Source organism: Diorhabda sublineata, chromosome 2 (assembly GCF_026230105.1).
Source record: "Diorhabda sublineata isolate icDioSubl1.1 chromosome 2, icDioSubl1.1, whole genome shotgun sequence".
NCBI classification, from domain to species: domain Eukaryota; kingdom Metazoa; phylum Arthropoda; class Insecta; order Coleoptera; family Chrysomelidae; genus Diorhabda; species Diorhabda sublineata.
The window spans coordinates 1752700-1772544 of NC_079475.1; the positions used below are offsets into that span (position 1 = coordinate 1752700).

The 19845-nt window shown below is 33.3% G+C and overlaps 2 protein-coding genes across 3 annotated transcripts in view; both read right to left on the minus strand.

Annotated features, from left to right (window-relative positions):
* Nucleotides 1–19845, minus strand: part of LOC130452864 (AMMECR1-like protein) — a 336472-nt gene that overhangs the window by 253360 nt on the left and 63267 nt on the right. The gene's annotated exons all lie outside the window — the stretch shown is intronic.
* Nucleotides 1–19845, minus strand: part of LOC130452857 (protein kinase C and casein kinase substrate in neurons protein 1) — a 41908-nt gene that overhangs the window by 5969 nt on the left and 16094 nt on the right. For both annotated transcript variants that reach the window (XM_056792339.1, XM_056792338.1), the window contains exons 2-6: nucleotides 16232–16601; nucleotides 13427–13615; nucleotides 11919–12145; nucleotides 9852–9972; nucleotides 9664–9768 (exon numbers count right to left, since the gene is read on the minus strand). In XM_056792339.1, coding sequence (XP_056648317.1) covers nucleotides 9664–9768; nucleotides 9852–9972; nucleotides 11919–12145; nucleotides 13427–13615; nucleotides 16232–16594 — 1005 coding nt within the window. In that variant the 5' untranslated portion in view covers nucleotides 16595–16601. The remainder of the gene's footprint in view (nucleotides 1–9663; nucleotides 9769–9851; nucleotides 9973–11918; nucleotides 12146–13426; nucleotides 13616–16231; nucleotides 16602–19845) is intronic.

Genomic DNA, 19845 nt, shown 5'->3' on the forward strand with positions numbered 1-19845 from the left:
GCCCTAACAACAGGAAAAGGATTTACTTAGACACTGAAAAGTACGTAGAAATACTAAAAAAAAGTAATGGAACATACGAGGAAATACTGAAGGCATATAAAGACGCCACCAGTAAAAACGACGATAATACCTCGATGCAACCATTCTGGTGGAATCCTGAAATTGAAAATGCCAGAAACGAATACAATAGACAAAGACGTAGATACACCCGAGAAAAACTCCCACAGCTAAGACAAAAGTGGGAAGACGGTATGAAAGGGTTAACTTCTAAAAAGATTAATTCTGCAAGCCAAAAAGAGATGTTGGGATGACCTCATGAAAGCCCTTGAAAACGACATATGGGGTCAGGGTTACAGGATAGTGACGGGTAAGATGGCCAATAGAACACAAGGCCAACTCGGCGCGAAAAGGAGAAAAAAGATCCTCCGCACCCTCTTCCCGACAATAAGAGGGAGAATGATAAACAACGACGACGACGATGACGAACCCGCACTACACGAGGAACCTAAGAGTTTCACCAGCGACGAGCTCGATATAGCGATTAAGGATATTAAAAACGGCAAGGCACCAGGACCAGATGGCCTGCCAAACGAAGCTCTAAAAATCGCGGTGAAAACTAAACCGTTGCAAATCCTAAACTATTTAAACGAACTATTGAAATAACAACGGTTTCCCGACTGCTGGAAAACAGCGAGAGTCGTTCTACTTCCGAAAGAGGGTAAAGACCCAAACGAGGCAGGCAGCTACCGCCCTATATGCCTGATCAACTCTTCTGGAAAATTACTAGAACGTATGATTACAAATAGATTGGCTGAGGAGATCGAGAATAAGAACCTCTTATCTCCACACCAGCATGGCTTCCGACCCAAAAGATCAACGGTGTCGGCAATTAATGAATTAAAGGAAGTGGTATGCAAAATCAGCCACAAATGGGGTGTACTTGTGGCGGTTGACATAAAAAATGCTTTCAATACCGCGAAATGGCATAAAATAGTCATGGCTTGTAAGGATAACGGAATCCCAAAGCCCATATTTAACAAAATACATAAAGAACTATCTGAGTGGCAGGAGAGTGACTTCCGGCATCATTTCATACAAGTGCACGATGGGTGTTTCGCAGGGCTCGGTCCTTGGACCAGTCCTGTGGAACATTATGTACAACGGTATCCTAGAATTGGACTACGGCCCAAAAGTTTCCACTATCGCATACGCTGATGACCTCGTATTTTACATCGTAGGAGACAAAGAAAATGAGGTCAGGAATAGAGCGGAGGATACTGTAGCTCTAGCGGTCCGTTGGATAACAACAAACGGACTAAAAATTGCTCCAAAAAACGGAGATACTGAAGGTGAAGGGACCACGGAAAACAAATGGCCCCTTCAAAATGGTAGTGGAAAGACAGAGTCGAGGCCAAAAAGAAAAGAAAATATCTGAGAGTGATTATAACGAAAAACCTCAACTTTCTAGAACATATCAAATATACGGTCGAAAAAGCCGACAAAAAGATTATACAATTACGGAGACTGATGCCGAATGTGGGAGAGCCTGGTTATTGCAAGCGCAGAGTTCTGTGCCAAGTAATGCAAAGCGTGCTCCTGTATGCGGCGCCAGCCTGGCGCGAAGCCATGAAGATACAATCATACAGGAAAGATTAATGGCCGCGCAAAGAAAAGGCTTACTGATGGTCGCCGCTGCCTATAGGACCCTATCGGCCGAGGCAGTCCAGGTTATAGCAGGTTTCCCACCGATTCATCTCATGATAGCAGAGAGATGTTTTCTATATAAAATAGGAGGCAGGTTAGCCGGTAATAGACGAATGGCAAGAGAAAGAACATATAAAAAGTGGCAGGAGAGGTGGGGTAGTCTGGAGACGAAGGCCCAGTGGACAAAAACCTTGATTAGAGACATAAGAAGCTAGGTCATGTGCAAACACAGAACCACTTCTTACTACATCACGCAGGTTCTGACGGGACATGGTTCGTTCGGTACCTTCACGAAAAGAATCCGTAAATCCGAGGATGACACATGTAAAACATGTGGGCAAAGGGACGACCCGGCCCATGTCCTCTACGAATGTGTGAGATGGGGTGAGGAGAGAACCAGACTAAAAGAACAACTAGGATGTGACTTGGCAACGACAACCGAGATCATAGGGAAAATGGTCGAGGATAAAGAAACCTGGAACCCGGTAACGACGTACGTGACCGTAGTAATGAACAAAAAGGAAAAAGAGGACAGAAACTCTCAGGGATAGAAATAGATAAGGAAGAGGATTTATAGGGGAGGTGCGCCGATGTAATGACAACTTGTTGTCCTCCCGGCGCACGCAACTCCCCAGGAATGCGGAAACAAGGAGGGTGGTTTAGTGGGTGAGAGTCCCACACAAACTCACAGCATTGCACCCGCCCGCTGTGAGGACGGCATTAGCTTCCACCCTACCTTGGGGCAAAAAAAAAGGTAAGGTTAGGTACAACTAGGTACTAGGTACAAAAAAAATTATACAAAAAGTAATGAATTTTCGATGAATATGAAAATTAAAGATAATCACTCCGTAATATACTTTATTTTGATAGTCACTATATGTTGAATAAATTTAACAAGTTGTGATCAATATTTTCGAAAATTTAAGAACAATTGAAAAAAATATTAACTTTTGGTTAATATCTCATATAATTCAAGCTTTTCAATACCCTCTTATTAGAAAGTAGCAACCAATGAATTCGAGTAGAGTACAAAGCAAAACTTCTGGAAATTCCGTGATTCTGGTTTTCTTTGACAATTCTGTTAGCTCGTTGAACTAGATTATTTAAAACGACAGATTTGCTTTTTTGGTCCCCTTCATCATGCATACCATTCACGCACAACACCATCAATAATGGCGGACATGTTTACTTGGATGGAGCACAACGCCGACTGACACATGAATGGTAACAATAGCGTGTAATGCGAGAGCTTCGCATTCGCCTACAGCCTGTTAGGAGACTTCGCAGCTACAGAATTCCTGTCAGAAGATTTGGCAGCTATAGACTTCCTGTTAGAAGACTTCGCATCTACAGAGAGGCCCACGGACCGACAACACCCATTTTTGACAAACAAAGATAACGTAACCCAAACTGTTTTAAGCATATAAAATATTCCAAAAGTACATGGTTGCACTTTCACCTTTTATCCAAGAATTTGCTATATTACGTAATACATCTGACCTACTAATATATACAAGGTGATTCAGAATGATGTACATCGAGTTATACGAGTTGCTAGCACAACCAAAAGTAATTGATACTTGTTCATGTAGACTTTTTTCCGGAAACAACATTTTAAAATGGTGAATCGGAATTTTTTTCTTTCCAAATATATGTCAATTAATTTTGATTACATTAATATTTTTTGAGTGTTTGTAAGGCACTAGAATAATTAATTTCATGTCACCACCCACTGTATCTATCATTAACACCGGTCTGAATGTTGAGCTAGAGTTATTGCATCACATTTTTTTCTCAATTTTAATGATTTATTTCGCTAGACTATCCCACGTAAAAATAGCAAAACTATATGGTTGGATATTGTTTCTAGGAAACTGAAATAGTTCAGAAAGGGAAAGGATCAATGATCCTCTGGAACCAACAACTAAATAGTGTGTTGAAATATATAAACGAAACAAAGAAAGCAACGACAGAATAACTAAGGAGAAAATGATGGAAGGATAATTGAAAATATCGATCTCCTTTATATTAAAACATTATCTTTGTAATCACAACCATTTCATAGAAAAAATAAGGTTCAGTAAACACAAAAAAAGGACTTTAAGTTTTGGACATCCTTTAAACTGTATAAATAATTTTGGACAACCTTGTATATTACGAGTTTGGTAGCAAGTTTTAAATGATATTATTTAGAATAAACAATATTACAAAAAAATAAAGTCCTTAGAACAGAATAGCAAAACTATATGGTTGGGATCTAGTTACTAGGAAACAACGACATAATAACTAAGGAGAAAATGATGAAAGAATAATTCAAAATTTCGATCTTCTTTATATTAAAACATGATCTTTGTAATCACAACCATTTCATAGAAAAAATAAGGTTCAGTAAACATAAAAAAAGGACTTTAAGTTTTGGACATCCTTTAAACTGTATAAATAATTTTGGACAACCTTGTATATTACGAGTTTGGTAGCAAGTTTTAAATGATATTATCTAGAATAAACAATATTACAAAAAAATAAAGTCCTTAGAACAGAATAGCAAAACTATATGGTTGGGATCTAGTTACTAGGGAACAACGACATAATAACTAAGGAGAAAATGGTGAAAGAATAATTCAAAATTTCGATCTTCTTTATATTAAAACATGATCTTTGTAATCACAACCATTTCATTGAAAAAATAAGGTTCAGTAAACATAAAAAAGAACTATGAGTTTTGGACATCCTTTAAACTATATAAACAATTGGAAATAATTTTGGACAACCTTGTATATTTCGAGTTTGGTAGCAAGTTTTAAATGATATTATCTGGAATAAACAAATTTACAAAAAAATAAAGTCCTTAGAAGCAAAATAGCCACAATATATGGTTGGATATAGTTTCTAGGAAACGGTACAGAAAGTACAGAAAGGGAAAGGATCCATGATCCTGTAGAATAGTGTGTGGAAATATATAAAAGAAGCGGGAGAGCAACGACATAATAACTAAGGAGAAAATAATGAAACGATAATTCAAAATTTAGATCAGTTTAGTCATAAATTGAACAAGAAACTAGAAGAAGTGGATGTGACATAAGATGAAAATTTAATTAGCAATGAAGAAACTATCTTGGAAACAATAGGCAATGAAATGTAAGAAACACAAACGAACTTTTATATTTTAACCAGTTTTGATATCACACAATACTAAATTATTAATATTAAATTAATAATATAATTGTTTATAACTATAAAATAAATTCTCCAAGAAAATTTGTATTATTGATTTGGGAAGAAAAATTAACAAACATCGATAAAATCTTTTTTATTATAAAATATTTTTAAAAAAATATAAGAATTTATATACATGGTAAATAATTAATTTGGCATTGATTATTCCTGCTTTTCGGGGAGCCCTACAAAAAAAATATAAAAAATTAATCATCATCGCATTGAAATTGAAACAAATTTATTTTGAAAATTATAGAGAAAAACTAATCTACGAAAAGCAAGTGTGTGGAGAGCCAAAAGCCAGAATTGAATTATATCCCAATTCTTGAAAATGTAATATCCAAAATTCAACGTAACTTTTTCTTTATTAATATTATTTTGAAGCGAGCTAATGACACTGATTATAAAGAGGGAATTGTGGAAAAAAATACTTAGTACTGGTATTTTCAAGATTTTTATCAGATAATTTTTGAGGATACCTGACCTTATCAACTACAACTACCCATTTTTTTTCTTTCATTGTATAGGTCAATTAGCTCAAGTTACGAATTAATCTTAGTTATAGTTCTGCCCAAGATCAATTGCAGAAGACAGTTACGCTAAGATCGATCAACCCATGCAAAAATTCTGTTCATCTGGTTAAACCAATCAAAGTCCTAATGTAGAATATTGTAAATGTTGTGCTCTCACCAAAATGAAAATGTAAATTACAATTTCAAGAATTAGGATTCAGTTAAGTGACAATTCTTTTACTTACCATTTTCGTTCAATTGATTAATCGATCAAAACAAATTCCTTGACTTTGTCAGTACAGTGGATAAAAACTCACTATCAATTCATTCAGTGTGGGTCGTTAGTAGTAGCTTTAATTTTATAAATTTAAATAACTTAAAATCACGGGATTTTATGTAACGTAATGCATTGCAGTGTCTTCATATGCCAATCATTTGGTGAGGTTGTTAACTTAGTAAAAAGTGCCTTAACTATCACATGCTTCCTTTTCTAAATATAATATGAAGTCTTAGTTTGGATAAAACCAAATGACATTCGTTGAGCAAATTGAAAAATTTAGTGATGTTGGAAATCAATTACCAAAAAGCAAAAGATTGCACAGTCACTCAAATTATATTTTTTATTCGTTAAAAGGTTTTCAAGTAACATTATTCTGTCCATGAAGTGCTATATCTAACCTCATTAAATTTCTTTCTAAGGTTATTTCAATCTATAATCTGCATTAACAAATTTGTTGTTGCCCGTTGCCTAAAATTCGAATTGTACTGCCTCAATCGATAAATAAAAAACCCGAACTTTTGTATAAAAAAAGTTTTCATGAACTACTCGCTATATATAAGGTTTCAATGTCATACTGATAGACAAACACACAGTTTAAAGTTTTCTGATAAACTATATTTTTTGGTTTTTGTTGTAGTGGGTAAATAAACAAAGTTAAATGTTTTTCGACGTTTAATTGTCCATGCACGAAACATGAAAACTACAAGTTGATTCCTCAAACTTCCAGCGACTGGCCTTGCGATTTATTTATGGTTATTGCAATGGCCAGATGTACCGGAAATTTTTCACATCTAGTTCCATTGCACAGTCGAGGTTGATTAATGTCACGCTGCATGATGACAACTGTTCCTATTTTAACTGAAAATCGTGAGGTAGTAATCCAGGTAATTCCAGTGAATTTAAAAACTTCGTGGGAGTCATCCCGGTTCATAACAACGGTGTCGACTGATTTGAACGAAGCTAACTGTTACGGAAAAAAATTCCGAATGGTCGCTTAGAGATCCTCGACAACTTTATTTTTTTCCGCCATTTATGATTATTGAGCTATTGCGCTATATCTTGGAAAACACGCTGAATAAGCTCAACTTTTGACTCTGTGATGTGCCTGTAATCTGTTGGTAATGTTGGTAAACACATTTGAAGTTTCATCTTGTTGCAAAAATACTCGAGCACGTATATTATTGCGTTCGGAAATTTAATTTGTGACAAAACATCAAGAAAAATCAAAATTGTTGTTTCCATTTAATTCCGACCATTTATATATTTATTCACATTTTAAACCTTCTCTGGACTGGACTGGAAACAGTGAATTGGAAAAAAAATTAATTTAAATCAACAGTCGATTCGTTTTTTAATCAGATCAGAAGGAAAAATTTAAGAAATGAAACTATTTCATGAATAAAAATATTGAGGTTGCACCCTATATCATAAATAATTTATTCAAAAAATAATAAATTAAAATTAATAATTAATCTGCTTCGGATTTTTTCATTTCATTATTTATTCAATTAATAATGATTTTATGTAAAGCACTATCTAAAAACACGACATGCTTTAGTCGTATACCATAATTGTAGAGAGAGAACCCTAACCAGGGTAAAAGTTAAGTAAAAATAATAAAGAGTGAAAAAAATAATAGTAGGATGAAACCTTTTGGAAAAGGAGGAGACTATAATAAAAATGAAAGGAAAAATAATTTACTGGCAATCTGAGATCGAGAAGGGAAAGGGGGTGCGTTTTTAAGGTTAAAAACTTGAAGGTAATGAAAAGATCTAAAACTTTTGTATTTACACTTTTTTCACATAACCTCAAAATTCATGAAAAATTCAAAAAATCAAGATTTTTCGCTTTCAATTTTTATCTTTTACGAACAAATTTCATTTTTCACGAAATGTAATGAAAACTTATCTTCTTATGTCCCAAATTACTGTAATTTATTCGAATTGAAATATTTATTTTTTCACGTAATTTTGACATAATCGAACGAAAATTCTCCCGTCAATATATCAGATTTTTATTCGTTGTAATATCTACTTTTTGATGGTGTATAAATTTATTTAACAAAAAACTTTCTCAGAAAAGGCAATAAAAAAATCTCATTACATACAATTTAGTAATAAGAGCGAGTTTTTTTGTCTTATTTTTAGACTTTTCTGAGAAAATTTACTGTGGTGATGGTAATATTTTTATACATCAACACGAATTAGAGATTTCAACGAACAAAAATATCATCGATTTTTAAAAAAATAGATTTTTGTGATGGGAGAATTTAGGTGTGAAATTTAGGGTGCTTTTTCGATATTATGTGAAAAAATAAATATTTCAAATCAAAAAAATTACAGTGTATATGGTACATAAAAAGGCAACTTGGTTTTTTTATTTTTCACATGAATTTTGAGGTTATATGAAAAAAGTGTAAACACAAAAATTGTAGATCTTCTTATTGCCCACAACTTTGCTATTCGAGTTTTTGACTTGTAGTTTTTCCGGAAATCGAGTTAAACTATTTTTTACCCTTAAAAACTCACCCTTTTTCCCTACCCGACCTTAGATCATCCGTAAATTATTTTTCCTTTTATTTTTATCATATTCTCATCCTTTTCCAATGAGTTTCATCTACTATTTTTATCGATAGACCAATAAATCAATAAACTGGGAAAAAATAATAATTTCATATTATTATTTTTTTTGTGATTATATATCTTGATTTTAGGTATCTTTTCATGGAAAATCATGATTTATCTTGATTTTTACCTGTTATTATAAACTAATTTTCTATGAAAAGACACCTAAAATCAAGATATATAATCAGTAAAATAAAATAAAAAGATACAAAAAATAAAAAGTTGAAAAGATAAAAAGATTTTGATGTTATAAACCAAATATTTTTAAAAGTTTTAAAATTTAAAAATGCTTTAAAGTAAAACCAAAATATTTCGATGTCATTCTAAAAACTCACAATTCAACAATTAATCGATTCAAAAACTCGAAGAAACTCATCTTCAAGGTGAACATATCTCACAATACATACCTCAAAATATAATCTTCTAAGAATACAAATAAAAAATTGTTAATATACAATCTACAAAACAGACAAATAGGTGAACACTTCAAAAAAAAATTCAATTAAATAATAATTAATATTTTCACTAGTGTATAATGAGATTAGCTTAATTTAAAAATTTTTAAAATTTAATTTTAGCTTCTGTAAATTTTTTTATAATGATCACATTTGAAAGTTGGTTGTATTTTTATTTCGAATCATAAAAGGACGTATAAAAATATGTCTCAATTTTATTTTACTGATTTTTAACCCAAATGAATTGTGGGATTTTTGCGAATCCCAGTCCAGATAAAATATGAATCGTGTTTTTTTCAGAAGTCATGGGGTTCTAGTCGAAAAAGTAGGTTAGTTAGTGGCCGTCTTGGGGGGGCTTGAAAAATACGTTTTATCGAATATCTATCAAACCGCGTATAGTACGACAAAAATAGCTTAAATCATTTTTATAGATAATAATTTTTGGCATCTTTTTTATTTGAAAATTTTTTTTGTATAACGCACAGATTTTTAATTATGGCGCTCCAAACTTTTTATAATATAGTTTTTGCTAAATATATAGTTAACCGTTTATGATTAAAAATCATTAAAATGGTGGTAATTGAATTTGTAGAGCACGAAATTTCCTATAAATTGTATAAAAAACTTTTTCGGGCTAGAAATTGAAATATATAAAAAATAAGTCCCCCACAAACGAAGGGTGATTAGGTTGAGGTCATATTTGGATTTGATATCGTCAAAAATGATGTCAGGACCGATTTTCATGCTATTGACCACATTTTTAAATAATCATTATGCATTTTTTTATTTTGAGCAGTGTATATTGATAAATGACATTTAGCGTGTGATATTTTTGAAACATTCACCCTTATTAAATAATTAAAAAAGCATACATGCAAATCTTCTCCGACTTGACGCTGATGGATCAAAGTGATTCCGGATGGAGAAGCCTCTTTGGATTTCCCTTTGTGGATGTCACGAAATTCTTCAGTGTAGTCCTAGACGAAAACGCAATCACAAAATAAAAAAATAATAATAAAACTACACATGCGTATCTAAACAGAATATTTTGAAATTTTACCTCGAATTGGGGCCAATTCATTGCCATGTTAACGCCGTGATTGTTCGACCACCATTTTAAATCTTTTTCGTAATCAGCGTTGTTAATTGTATGATAAAATTCTTCATATATTTGAGTTAACCTGTATAAACAATAAATAATAATTTATTTGTCATTAGTTATTAGAAATAGGGACGATATAACTACATAATTCTCGATTTTGGGGTTATTGATGTAACTGCATTATCAAAGTGTATATTCTTGATTGGATAGTTGTCGTATCTGCCCAGCTAATAAATGGCGTCATAGCCAATGTGAATTTAATGTATCTGTCATGATATGATACGAGGAAAAGTCAAGTAACTTGAGTTACAACTGTATACCCCTATTAAATACTGATGCGAAGAAGATGCAAGTGTGTTAGATAAAAAAAGGCAACACTGTCAAAAGCTGACATGTGTCCACAAGGTAATAGTTATAGGAGGTATTGCTACTACTTTTCTTGTTTACATGTTTTATTGTGTTTTAAGTGTCAAATAGTAATAATTATACTCCATTATTTATATTTGTAACAAAACAAATGAGTTATTGTTCTCAAAATGAGTGAAAAATCCATGTGGGATGAAACAGTGGGTGCTCGTGGTGGTTGTGAAATAGTATCGTACATTTTTAAATGGTCACAAATAAATTTAAGGGCTGAAATAGTGGAGCTCCCCTGTAAAGTCAGAAAAATGTCAATTACGATAGTTTACCTCTGATGTACAGATATATATTTCGATAGGGGACTGTCTCCTCAATCATAAGGCATAAAAATTGTCTTAAGAAATGACACCTTAAAAAGTTATAGTGTGTCTCAACTTTACTCGACAAGCTTTTGTTTTCCATAATATTTTAGTTTTTGCTTAATTCCAAAATTGATGATTTAAATACCTCAACAAAATTAGCGAATAATTGCTCTGGGCAAAGAAGAATTTTTTACAATAAAAGGTGCAGGGTCTTCGAAAAAATCGACTTGAAAGAAATGTAATTACCGATTATAACAAAAATGGATTCCATCTAAACCAGTCATACATTAGTCAATTTGGACTAATCGTTAGTCAACTACAATGTGCACCAACCATTCGAAAACAGCAAACTCTAGCAATTCCAAAGACACCACAGATGTAATCTAAACCTCCAGCTAGCCAATGCATATACAACCAAATATATACCAGAATAATTCATACCTTACACTATAAGATATGGAGATAGAAAATAGTAACAGTGAAACAGACACTCAAGACAATCCGCATGAATGGTGGGTAGTCAAAAAAAGGAAAAAAACAAACACGAAGGAAAACCTCCATCGATATACATATATGACACTTTAAAAATTAATGCTGATACACCGGAAATGTACAAAAAACTAATTTGACACCTCAACAATGAAAAAAATCATTCAAACATCCAAAATAGAGTCTATTGATCCAAAATAGAGAAAATAGAGTCTATTGAGTGCACATCCAACTAGTGTGGGAGCGCAAACTCTGAAAGCACTAGCTAACAAAAACATGAGACCTCTTATGTTTTCACCTAGGTATACCAGGCAATGAGGGCGCAGACAAAAAGGGGGCAACGACTCCGTACCAAGGAGATGCCTCATCAATAACGAATTAAATGGATCGCTAAAGAATCAGTTGACTGGAGAAAAGCTTCATGACCAAGACAATCCAAAATATTCATAACCATAATTATATAAGCTCTGAAGAACTTCTAGTGATGAACAGAAACGACATTAAACTGGTGGTAGGTCTTCTGACAGATGCAAGTGATGGAAACAGCAGAGCCATCTACTCTGTGAAGGTCTATTTTGCTAAAAGGCTTAAGTACCTTGAAGGAGTAGTACTAACACCTTGGGAAGTGGTACACAAGAACAATGAGATGTAAAGTCTTGTACAACATATCTTCTAAGTATAGGTGCTGTAAATGACTCCCCGAAACAACCTTCGAGTAGATTAAAAAATTCAAAACACTCAAAACTAGTTAATTTATCAGTTTTAATGTTGTTGATTAGAAGGTCATTTTTAAATGTGATATTGAGGCACTTACGTTGGATCTTGAGACAAATTGAGGTGTTTATGTATTTCAAATAGAATCGATTTTATAAAATTAAGCCTTTGAGCTTCCATTTCTTGACATTTATCGAATACAACTGTCATATCCTCCATATATTTAGGGTTATATTGATTTATTTCTTGGAGCGCCAATTCGTATTTTTCTCGACACTTTTGAACTTCTTCCTTAGATTTTTGTACCCTGTCTTGCATTTTCCTAACCTATAACAAGCAATAGATTAATATTAATTCACAAAAGGGTAGAAAACTAAAAATGAAATTAGTTATCCCTAAGTGAATATAATGAAAGGATCGCAACTATATGTTCTTCTTCTTAATTAGGTCTACCGCTAGAGGGTGTAACTGAAAAAATTAAAAAAGAAAATTTTTTCGAAATATACCCAATTAAGTGGTACTTTATATACGATAATCGAATTCTTTAACAAATTCTACGCATTTTTTATTTTACAAGTTTTAGTTTATCTCTTTGTATAAGAGGTGAGGAAGCATGGCCGTTCCTAGCTTGTTGGCTCCTTCAATATTTACATTAAAAAATTTCTAATAACAATTTTATAAAATAAAATGAAATACAAAGTTCAATATCTTAAAATTCATTTTATCTAGCTTTGACAGACGAAAAAGTGGTCACAATGGATATAACAGAAAAATCTGAGAATGTTTAATTATTTTTAATTTTGAAAAAGACCTTTCTATTGGCGCAACTGAGACTGTTAAAGTCAGGAGGTCTTAAAGAAATTGCTGTATTTGTTCTACAATACCATATATCTGCGTCACTAAACAAAAAGTCATTGCATCGGTATTCGATATTGTTGGTACAATAAGTAGACAATTAATTTTAAATATATTAACTACTAACTACTTTAAATTACTACTTTATTCAGAATTTCCTAGCTATTAGATTTTTTTAAAGTCTCTGTTAATGCTAATCGTCGACTTATAACCAAAATGACGGTGTCCCCCAAGGGTCTATTCTAAACCCCATTCTATTTAATCTATATCTCTGCTCTCCTCCTTTTCCCTATTAAATATGCTTTACATGTAGACGATCTAATAATTTTTAAGCTAATGAGTCTCCACTTTGGACCCGACGACAGCAACTACTTCTTTCTTATGCTGCCTCTGTATCATCTAACCCCTTAAACCCACTATTCATAACCACCACTAAAACTTTATACCAACCATCAATCATTCCACCAATAATCCCATAAAGCTTCTCGACAGCACAGACCTTTCACAAACAAGCCCTTTTCCTATTTCCACTACCCTACCATGGACCATTGACACCCAAACAAGAAATCGATTATGCCTTTAAAGAAATAGTACTAGCGAAAAGAACAAATTAGTGAAAGTAATCGCAGAAATTGTTCAAGTGATATTTTTAACTAAATTATTGTAAGTTAAGTGTATTGTATAGTGAGAGACAATATTTATTAATTCACCCCACGTATAGAAAGAGTATAAATATAAATATTTTTACTTTACCTGATCAGCAGAAAATGATGTGTCTCCCGCCGCGTTTCTTTCTTGATTAGAAGCCGATTTTTCCGTTTTACACGCTGTATGGTAATCAGTTTTAGCTTTTTCCACTTTTTGTAAAAGTTTGGTCCAAGGTTTTTGCGCCTTTTTGAAAGTATCTTCCATATCTTTCTTTTCTTTTATATTCATCATAGACTAAAAATAAATGAATTGTTTTATGAATAACTAGCCGTTTGGACTCCGTTGTCGCCGTATTTACGACTGTGGCGGCTACTTTACCGACTCGTCGCTCTTAACAGTCTACAAGATGGGGCTAACTCGGAAACTTGGTATGTGTAGAATATTCTCCCATCATATGGGTAGAATCACCTTCGATATGGAAGCAACAGTGATAAATGAGAAGAATGAAGAAGATCTGAAGATAATCCAGAGAAAAATACTGAGAACTATAATCGGATCAGACTAAATTGGGTAGGATACATCATGAGAAGGAAGTCTACAGAAGAAGTTAGGAAGATAACACAATGGATACCTAGTATGAACAAGAGGCAGAGGCAGATGCAGACCAAGAAATACCTGGAGAAATCAAATTGAACAACTGACCTAGATGAAATACCAACAATCCTATTGAATAATTGCACAGCTGAACTAACAAGTCTCCTAAGCAAACTCTTTCCTCTATCGTATGAAAGAGATCTCGTCCCCTTAGATTGGAAAATTGCTCGGGTTCAATCCATACAAAAAAAAGGAAAGAAGATGGTTCTCAATAACTACCGTCGGATTGCTTTGGTCCCAACTATTGCCAAGGTCATGGATCATCATCAGCAACCATTAATACAACCATGAACATAGATCAACCGGGGAACTCTTGGCCTATGTCACGTATGGAATAGAGCTATAAAGAAATCTAGAGGAAACGCACTGTACATTTCGAAGGATTTGACGAAATTTTGTATGCCAATCTTCTAAATAGATTAAGATCGTACGGTTTGTCGTCTTCACTTATCGACTGGTTTAGTAGCTTTCGCAAAGACCGATCCATCCAAGTCACTATCGACGGACACACCGCAAAAAGGTTTGAAGTCCTCCCACTCTCTTTCTACATCATCAACGATCTACTCGACCAAACTGCAAACCCGATCTGTAGCTTTGACGACTATAGCAATTTGGTGTTGTCATTAAAATCAACATCAAATCTTGAAAACATTTCGGAGTGAAAACAATCTGAGTTTAATGCAGCAAAGACCTAGACTGCTATTTTTACAAAAAAAACTGGCACTGCAGCTCAGGATTTGCTCCTGCCAGGACAGAAAATATCGCCATCACCGCAAATTCGACTGTTGGGTGTTGAGGTTGGAAGCAATATGTCCTGGCATTTAACCACGGTAGCTTCACAAAAACTTGGAGCCCTCTTCAAGACCAAAAAGCTATATACTTCGCAGCATCTTCTAATTCTCTATAAGGCCCAGATCTATCTCAAGAAATCAATTCGACTTATAAGCGAACCAGAGTGGACCAGAAACTTAGACAGCTTAGAGCATAGAAGAAAAGTTGCTGACCCGAGTCTCCTGCCACTACCACTCTTCCGAACTATTCAGCATAATTCCACCTGCAGACGACCAGTACATGTCTATGGATCAGTTACCAAAGCACGTGTTTCCTGAACAACTTTTTACATAAAAAAATAAAAAAGGGATAGCAGAGAAATCAACAATATTACGAACTCGTCCACGATATGGACCGTCAAGCCGGTTCTGTTCAATTATGTTGATAGAATCTAAAATTTGGTAGCAGGGTATAAGTTTCCAATAACGATTTGAATTGTTTTTTATAACCCGTTTACAGTATGTTATGGTTGTTTTCATAGCATCAATTTCTAGTAAGTCCTTTTCATTTATTTACATTATAGAACCGAATTATCGAGAAATCAGTTTTGTATAAATAGGCTCTCGTTTGTCAGTGAGTCGGTCAGTAAAATAAAAAGTAAGCGGTGAATAGTAAGTCTTAGTGGATAATTTAGTGAATCTAGTGTAAGTGTATAAATTAATTAAGTAGGACACTATCTATATGAATTTATCCCGTCATATGAGAAGTTTGAATATATAGGAAAAACATCACAATATAAACAAAAAAATTTTAAAAAAATACCAAAAAAGGAATAGAAATTATTGGAATATAGTATAGAAAAGTACCAGGAAAAGACGAAGTATGGAATTGATAAAGTATGAAGTAGACGAACTTCAAGAAAAATTATATAGTTACGAACGTGTGTTCCAAAATAGAAAGTAATCGAAGAATTTGAATAAATTATGTAAATTAGTTAAGAGATAGTGATAAGTGAATTATTATAAGTGAGTTTAGTGTACAGTGGCATCGAAGAGAGAGGAGATTATTTGCCGATCAGTATTCTCATTGAACTCTGTAACAATGGTGAACTGTTTTATTCGATTCGGTCTATACCATTCGGACGATCGAGATAGAGTATGAAGACGACCAGGGAAGCGATTTACTCAATGTACCATTCGTGAATCACGGCCTTTTGAAAGGGGATCAGTTATAGTTTAGGGTGGAATTAATTTCCACGCCCGGACGAATCACAGTTCTGGACTGGCTTGCACGATCTGAATCCCATAGAGCATTTGTGGGATAATAAATCAGATCTTCGAGAAGAATGGGATACTATGGCGGCGGGGTACGTCCAGAATTTAATTTCTTCGATGCCTGACAGGGTTAGAGCCCTTCGCCATAGCAGAGGGAGTAATATTAGAATTAAATAAACCAAATAAAAATGAAAAATAACGTTTTTTATACCTTATGATAATTGTCCTTTTGCCATTGTTTGATTTTATTAACAACATCATTGGCTAATTTATCTCTTATTCTAGAATGTAAATCACATCTCCGGTCTGCTTCAACTAACGATCCCTTCCAAGCTGCTTCGGTAGTTCCATATTCCGGTCCCTTTTCTATTGCGTCATTCCATTTTTTCGACCACGCTTTCATCGCTTTCGCATAGTTTCTTTCTATATCGGCTCGTTCACTAACCAATGATATTAGTTCTTGACACAATTTGTAACCATCTTCAATTCGTTTCGTAGTCTTTTTGTAGTTGCCGGGTTCCCAGAATGAATCACTTGTGGCTATGAGCATGTTGTCATCACTGTGATGTGACATTATAAAGCTGAAAATAAATAGTTACATCAAAAGAAAGTAAGAATTTCCTTAGCACTACGGAAAGTAATCAAAAATAAGAATTTTGATTCATATTTATAAACCAAAGTATTTAATTTCACTAACTCGTTCACGACATGAACCGTGAAGCCGGTACTGTTAGATTTTGATGAAAATGTATAAAGTTTGGCGAATGCGGGATTTGTCGGATACATGTTTTTAGTCCAATTTTTCAAGGAAAAATTAGACTATTACGGTAGGCATGACTAGAAGAAAAATTGGGAGCACATCATTTTTCCCATGTTTTGAGACCTCCTGAACACGATTATGATGGTATTTCGATGTCTGTAGTTATATATATATATATATATATATATATATATATATATATATATATATATATATATATATATATATATATATATAGAGGGTGTCTAGACCTGACGTGCATCTCAATTCCCGCAGTTTTCCCGCTTTTTCCCGACAACTTTTTCTAATTTTCCCGATATTAGTAAACCAATTTTTAGTAATATTCAATAAACAATAGCATTCAATACAAAAAATATAATTATCGCTTTTTTATTGTTTTTTCATAAAGAATGATACATATTAGTTACTCATAACAAAATATAAATGAAATATATTATTGAATTAATGACTACTTATATCAATAGCGAATCACAATAGGTTCATTTATTTATTCTTTTCTAAATTTTTGATTTGGTCATTTAAAGCTGATGTTTGTTCTAACAAGTTCTTTCGTTTTGCTTTCAATTCTTTAACTTCTTCTGCTTTTCTTTTTCTTTCATTAGACTCCTTTTGTTTTTGTGCATCTTCATTTTTTTTATTCTGACAGAACTCCACATATCTACTATGCGCCATTCGCACGTTCAACATCATTTTAGATGTGATAGATACGTGTTTGATGCCCCCTCCCGCAGTAACTGCATCATAAATGATGCGCAAGGCAACTAGACTGTTTTCCGCCTGATTTACAACGATTGCCTCTTTGTTTACGGAAAATCCGCGCTCAACTGCTGCATTTCCATGAGATAAAATGAAAATTATTTCTAGAAAATTAATCAAGTTCGGGCAGGTCAAACCGGAATCTTCTATCAATTCTATCCAAAATTTATCAAGCCTTTTTACACTTCGATTATATATCTTCATGGATTGAATGGTGTTAGAAAATTGTAGAATATCTCGATACTCTTTTTTTATTTTGTCAGCCGTCGAGCCAGAAATCAACTTGTTCGTGTCAACCAGAACAGCCAAGCAAGAGTCAAGTCGCTGTAGAGCTACGTTGGATTGATGTGCGATTAAATTTGGATTCACACAAGTTATGTACTTTGTAAGTTTATACAATAGAGGTGATCGTTCTTGAATTTTTTAAATAATTTTAACGAAACAATTCTTACAATCAATCATGAATTTAGTCAATAATTCACCAGAGGGCTTGATTTTAGCATTCTTCAATGCGCTCTTAGTTGAAAATCCTATATCAATTTTGCTAGCAGGAAGCAAATTATGTATTGAAACTACAACTTTCTGTGCATTTCTCCGAAAATTCCCGATCTCGAAAAAAAATCCCGTTGTTTTCCCATCTTTTCCCGCTGCCAAAAAATTCCCGCTTTTTTCCCGCTATTTCCCGATGGCTAGACACCCTGTATATATATATATATATATATATATATATATATATATATATATATATATATATATATCCGATAATCGAATTCGAATAAAAATTTTGACGTTTCGACTACTTTCAGTCTTTATGAAAATATGTTGATAAAGACTGAAAATAGTCGAAACGTCAAAATTTTCACCTTTCATAAATTATAAAAAAAAATTATTTTATAACAGAAGAGACCTAAAATCAAGACGATTTAGAAACTTAAGCTTATCTAAAAGGTCTAATAAAGTAGATCTTATTGGGAACGTGGCAATGAAACACCAAAGTGGACAAACTTTAATATATTTTCTGAGTTTTCGAATACTTATTCAATTATTATAATTCAAAATTCAATATTAAAAGTGACGTAATAGAAACATTGATTAATTGAAATATTTATATATATTTCTAAATCGTCTTTATTTTTATTTTTATTTTTATATTTATGATGCATGTGATCTACTAATTGATATAAATACGCATTTTCCTAGTGGGATTGTGGCAAAATGGAACACCAAAGTATACTATTTCTAATATATTTCCGAGTTATAGCAATCAATAAATCACTACGCTTGATAATTCTATTAGTGTCAATTTGAATATTGAATTTTGAATTATGATTGGCTATGGTCTACGCAAAAAAAGAGTCGAGAATTTTGGATGACTGTAAGACCAAAGAGGGTGTCGTAGTTAAAATTTGAAGGGCTTTGATTTTCTTTGTTACAAGTTCTAAAATATAAATTGTACACCTAATATGGACATAACCACTTGGACTTTGCCACGCTTTGCTTACGCCAGAATGAACAAAAATCGTTTTGTGAGATCTCATTTTCTTGTCATGACCGGAATGAGAAATTATCTAAAAAAATCTATTCTTATAATAATAAAATATTAAGTGAAACCCAGGCTTTTGGTGTTTAATACCGCCGAGGGTTTGTCCAGTTCGAGTCTAAGGGGTAGATTTCGGGATCTGGAGCTCGTGCTATCTTTTAGCAATTGATTATCAATAAATTACTTCGAAGAGCGCGAGCTCGTATCTACTTGTCGCCGAGGTAGCGCAGCCAACTCCACCGAGAGGTTGTCGAGTTCAAGTTTTCGCGATACGACCGTTGGGTCGGATCTTCTTGCAAGTGTCGACGTCTGAGATTTTGTATAGCCCTCTAAATCAAAAAAGGGATAAAATTTGCGAGTATAACTTAAAAAAAAAATAGAATAATCTTGGAACTACATGGTAATGGAACTCTAAAAAACTTTTACAATTCACAATACCCTCCTCGTATTCTGAATTCTTGTCGCACGTATTAAAGGAATGATTTTTAATAAAGTGCTAGTTCTTCATCAGGAATCATACAATTTTTCTACGAAGAATTGTTTGGCTGGATACAGAACGAGTTTCTCAGGTGTACATTTTCAGACAAATACGTTTTTACTTTTTTGACCAGAGCAAATAATTTTGATTTTATCACGTAGCAGAGCTTTTGTAACAAAACTAATTTTCTAAGTTTTACTATGTCTTGTTGTAAGTTAAAAAAATTGAAGCACTGTAAATATTATTTTAAAATGAATGTACTTTGAAAAC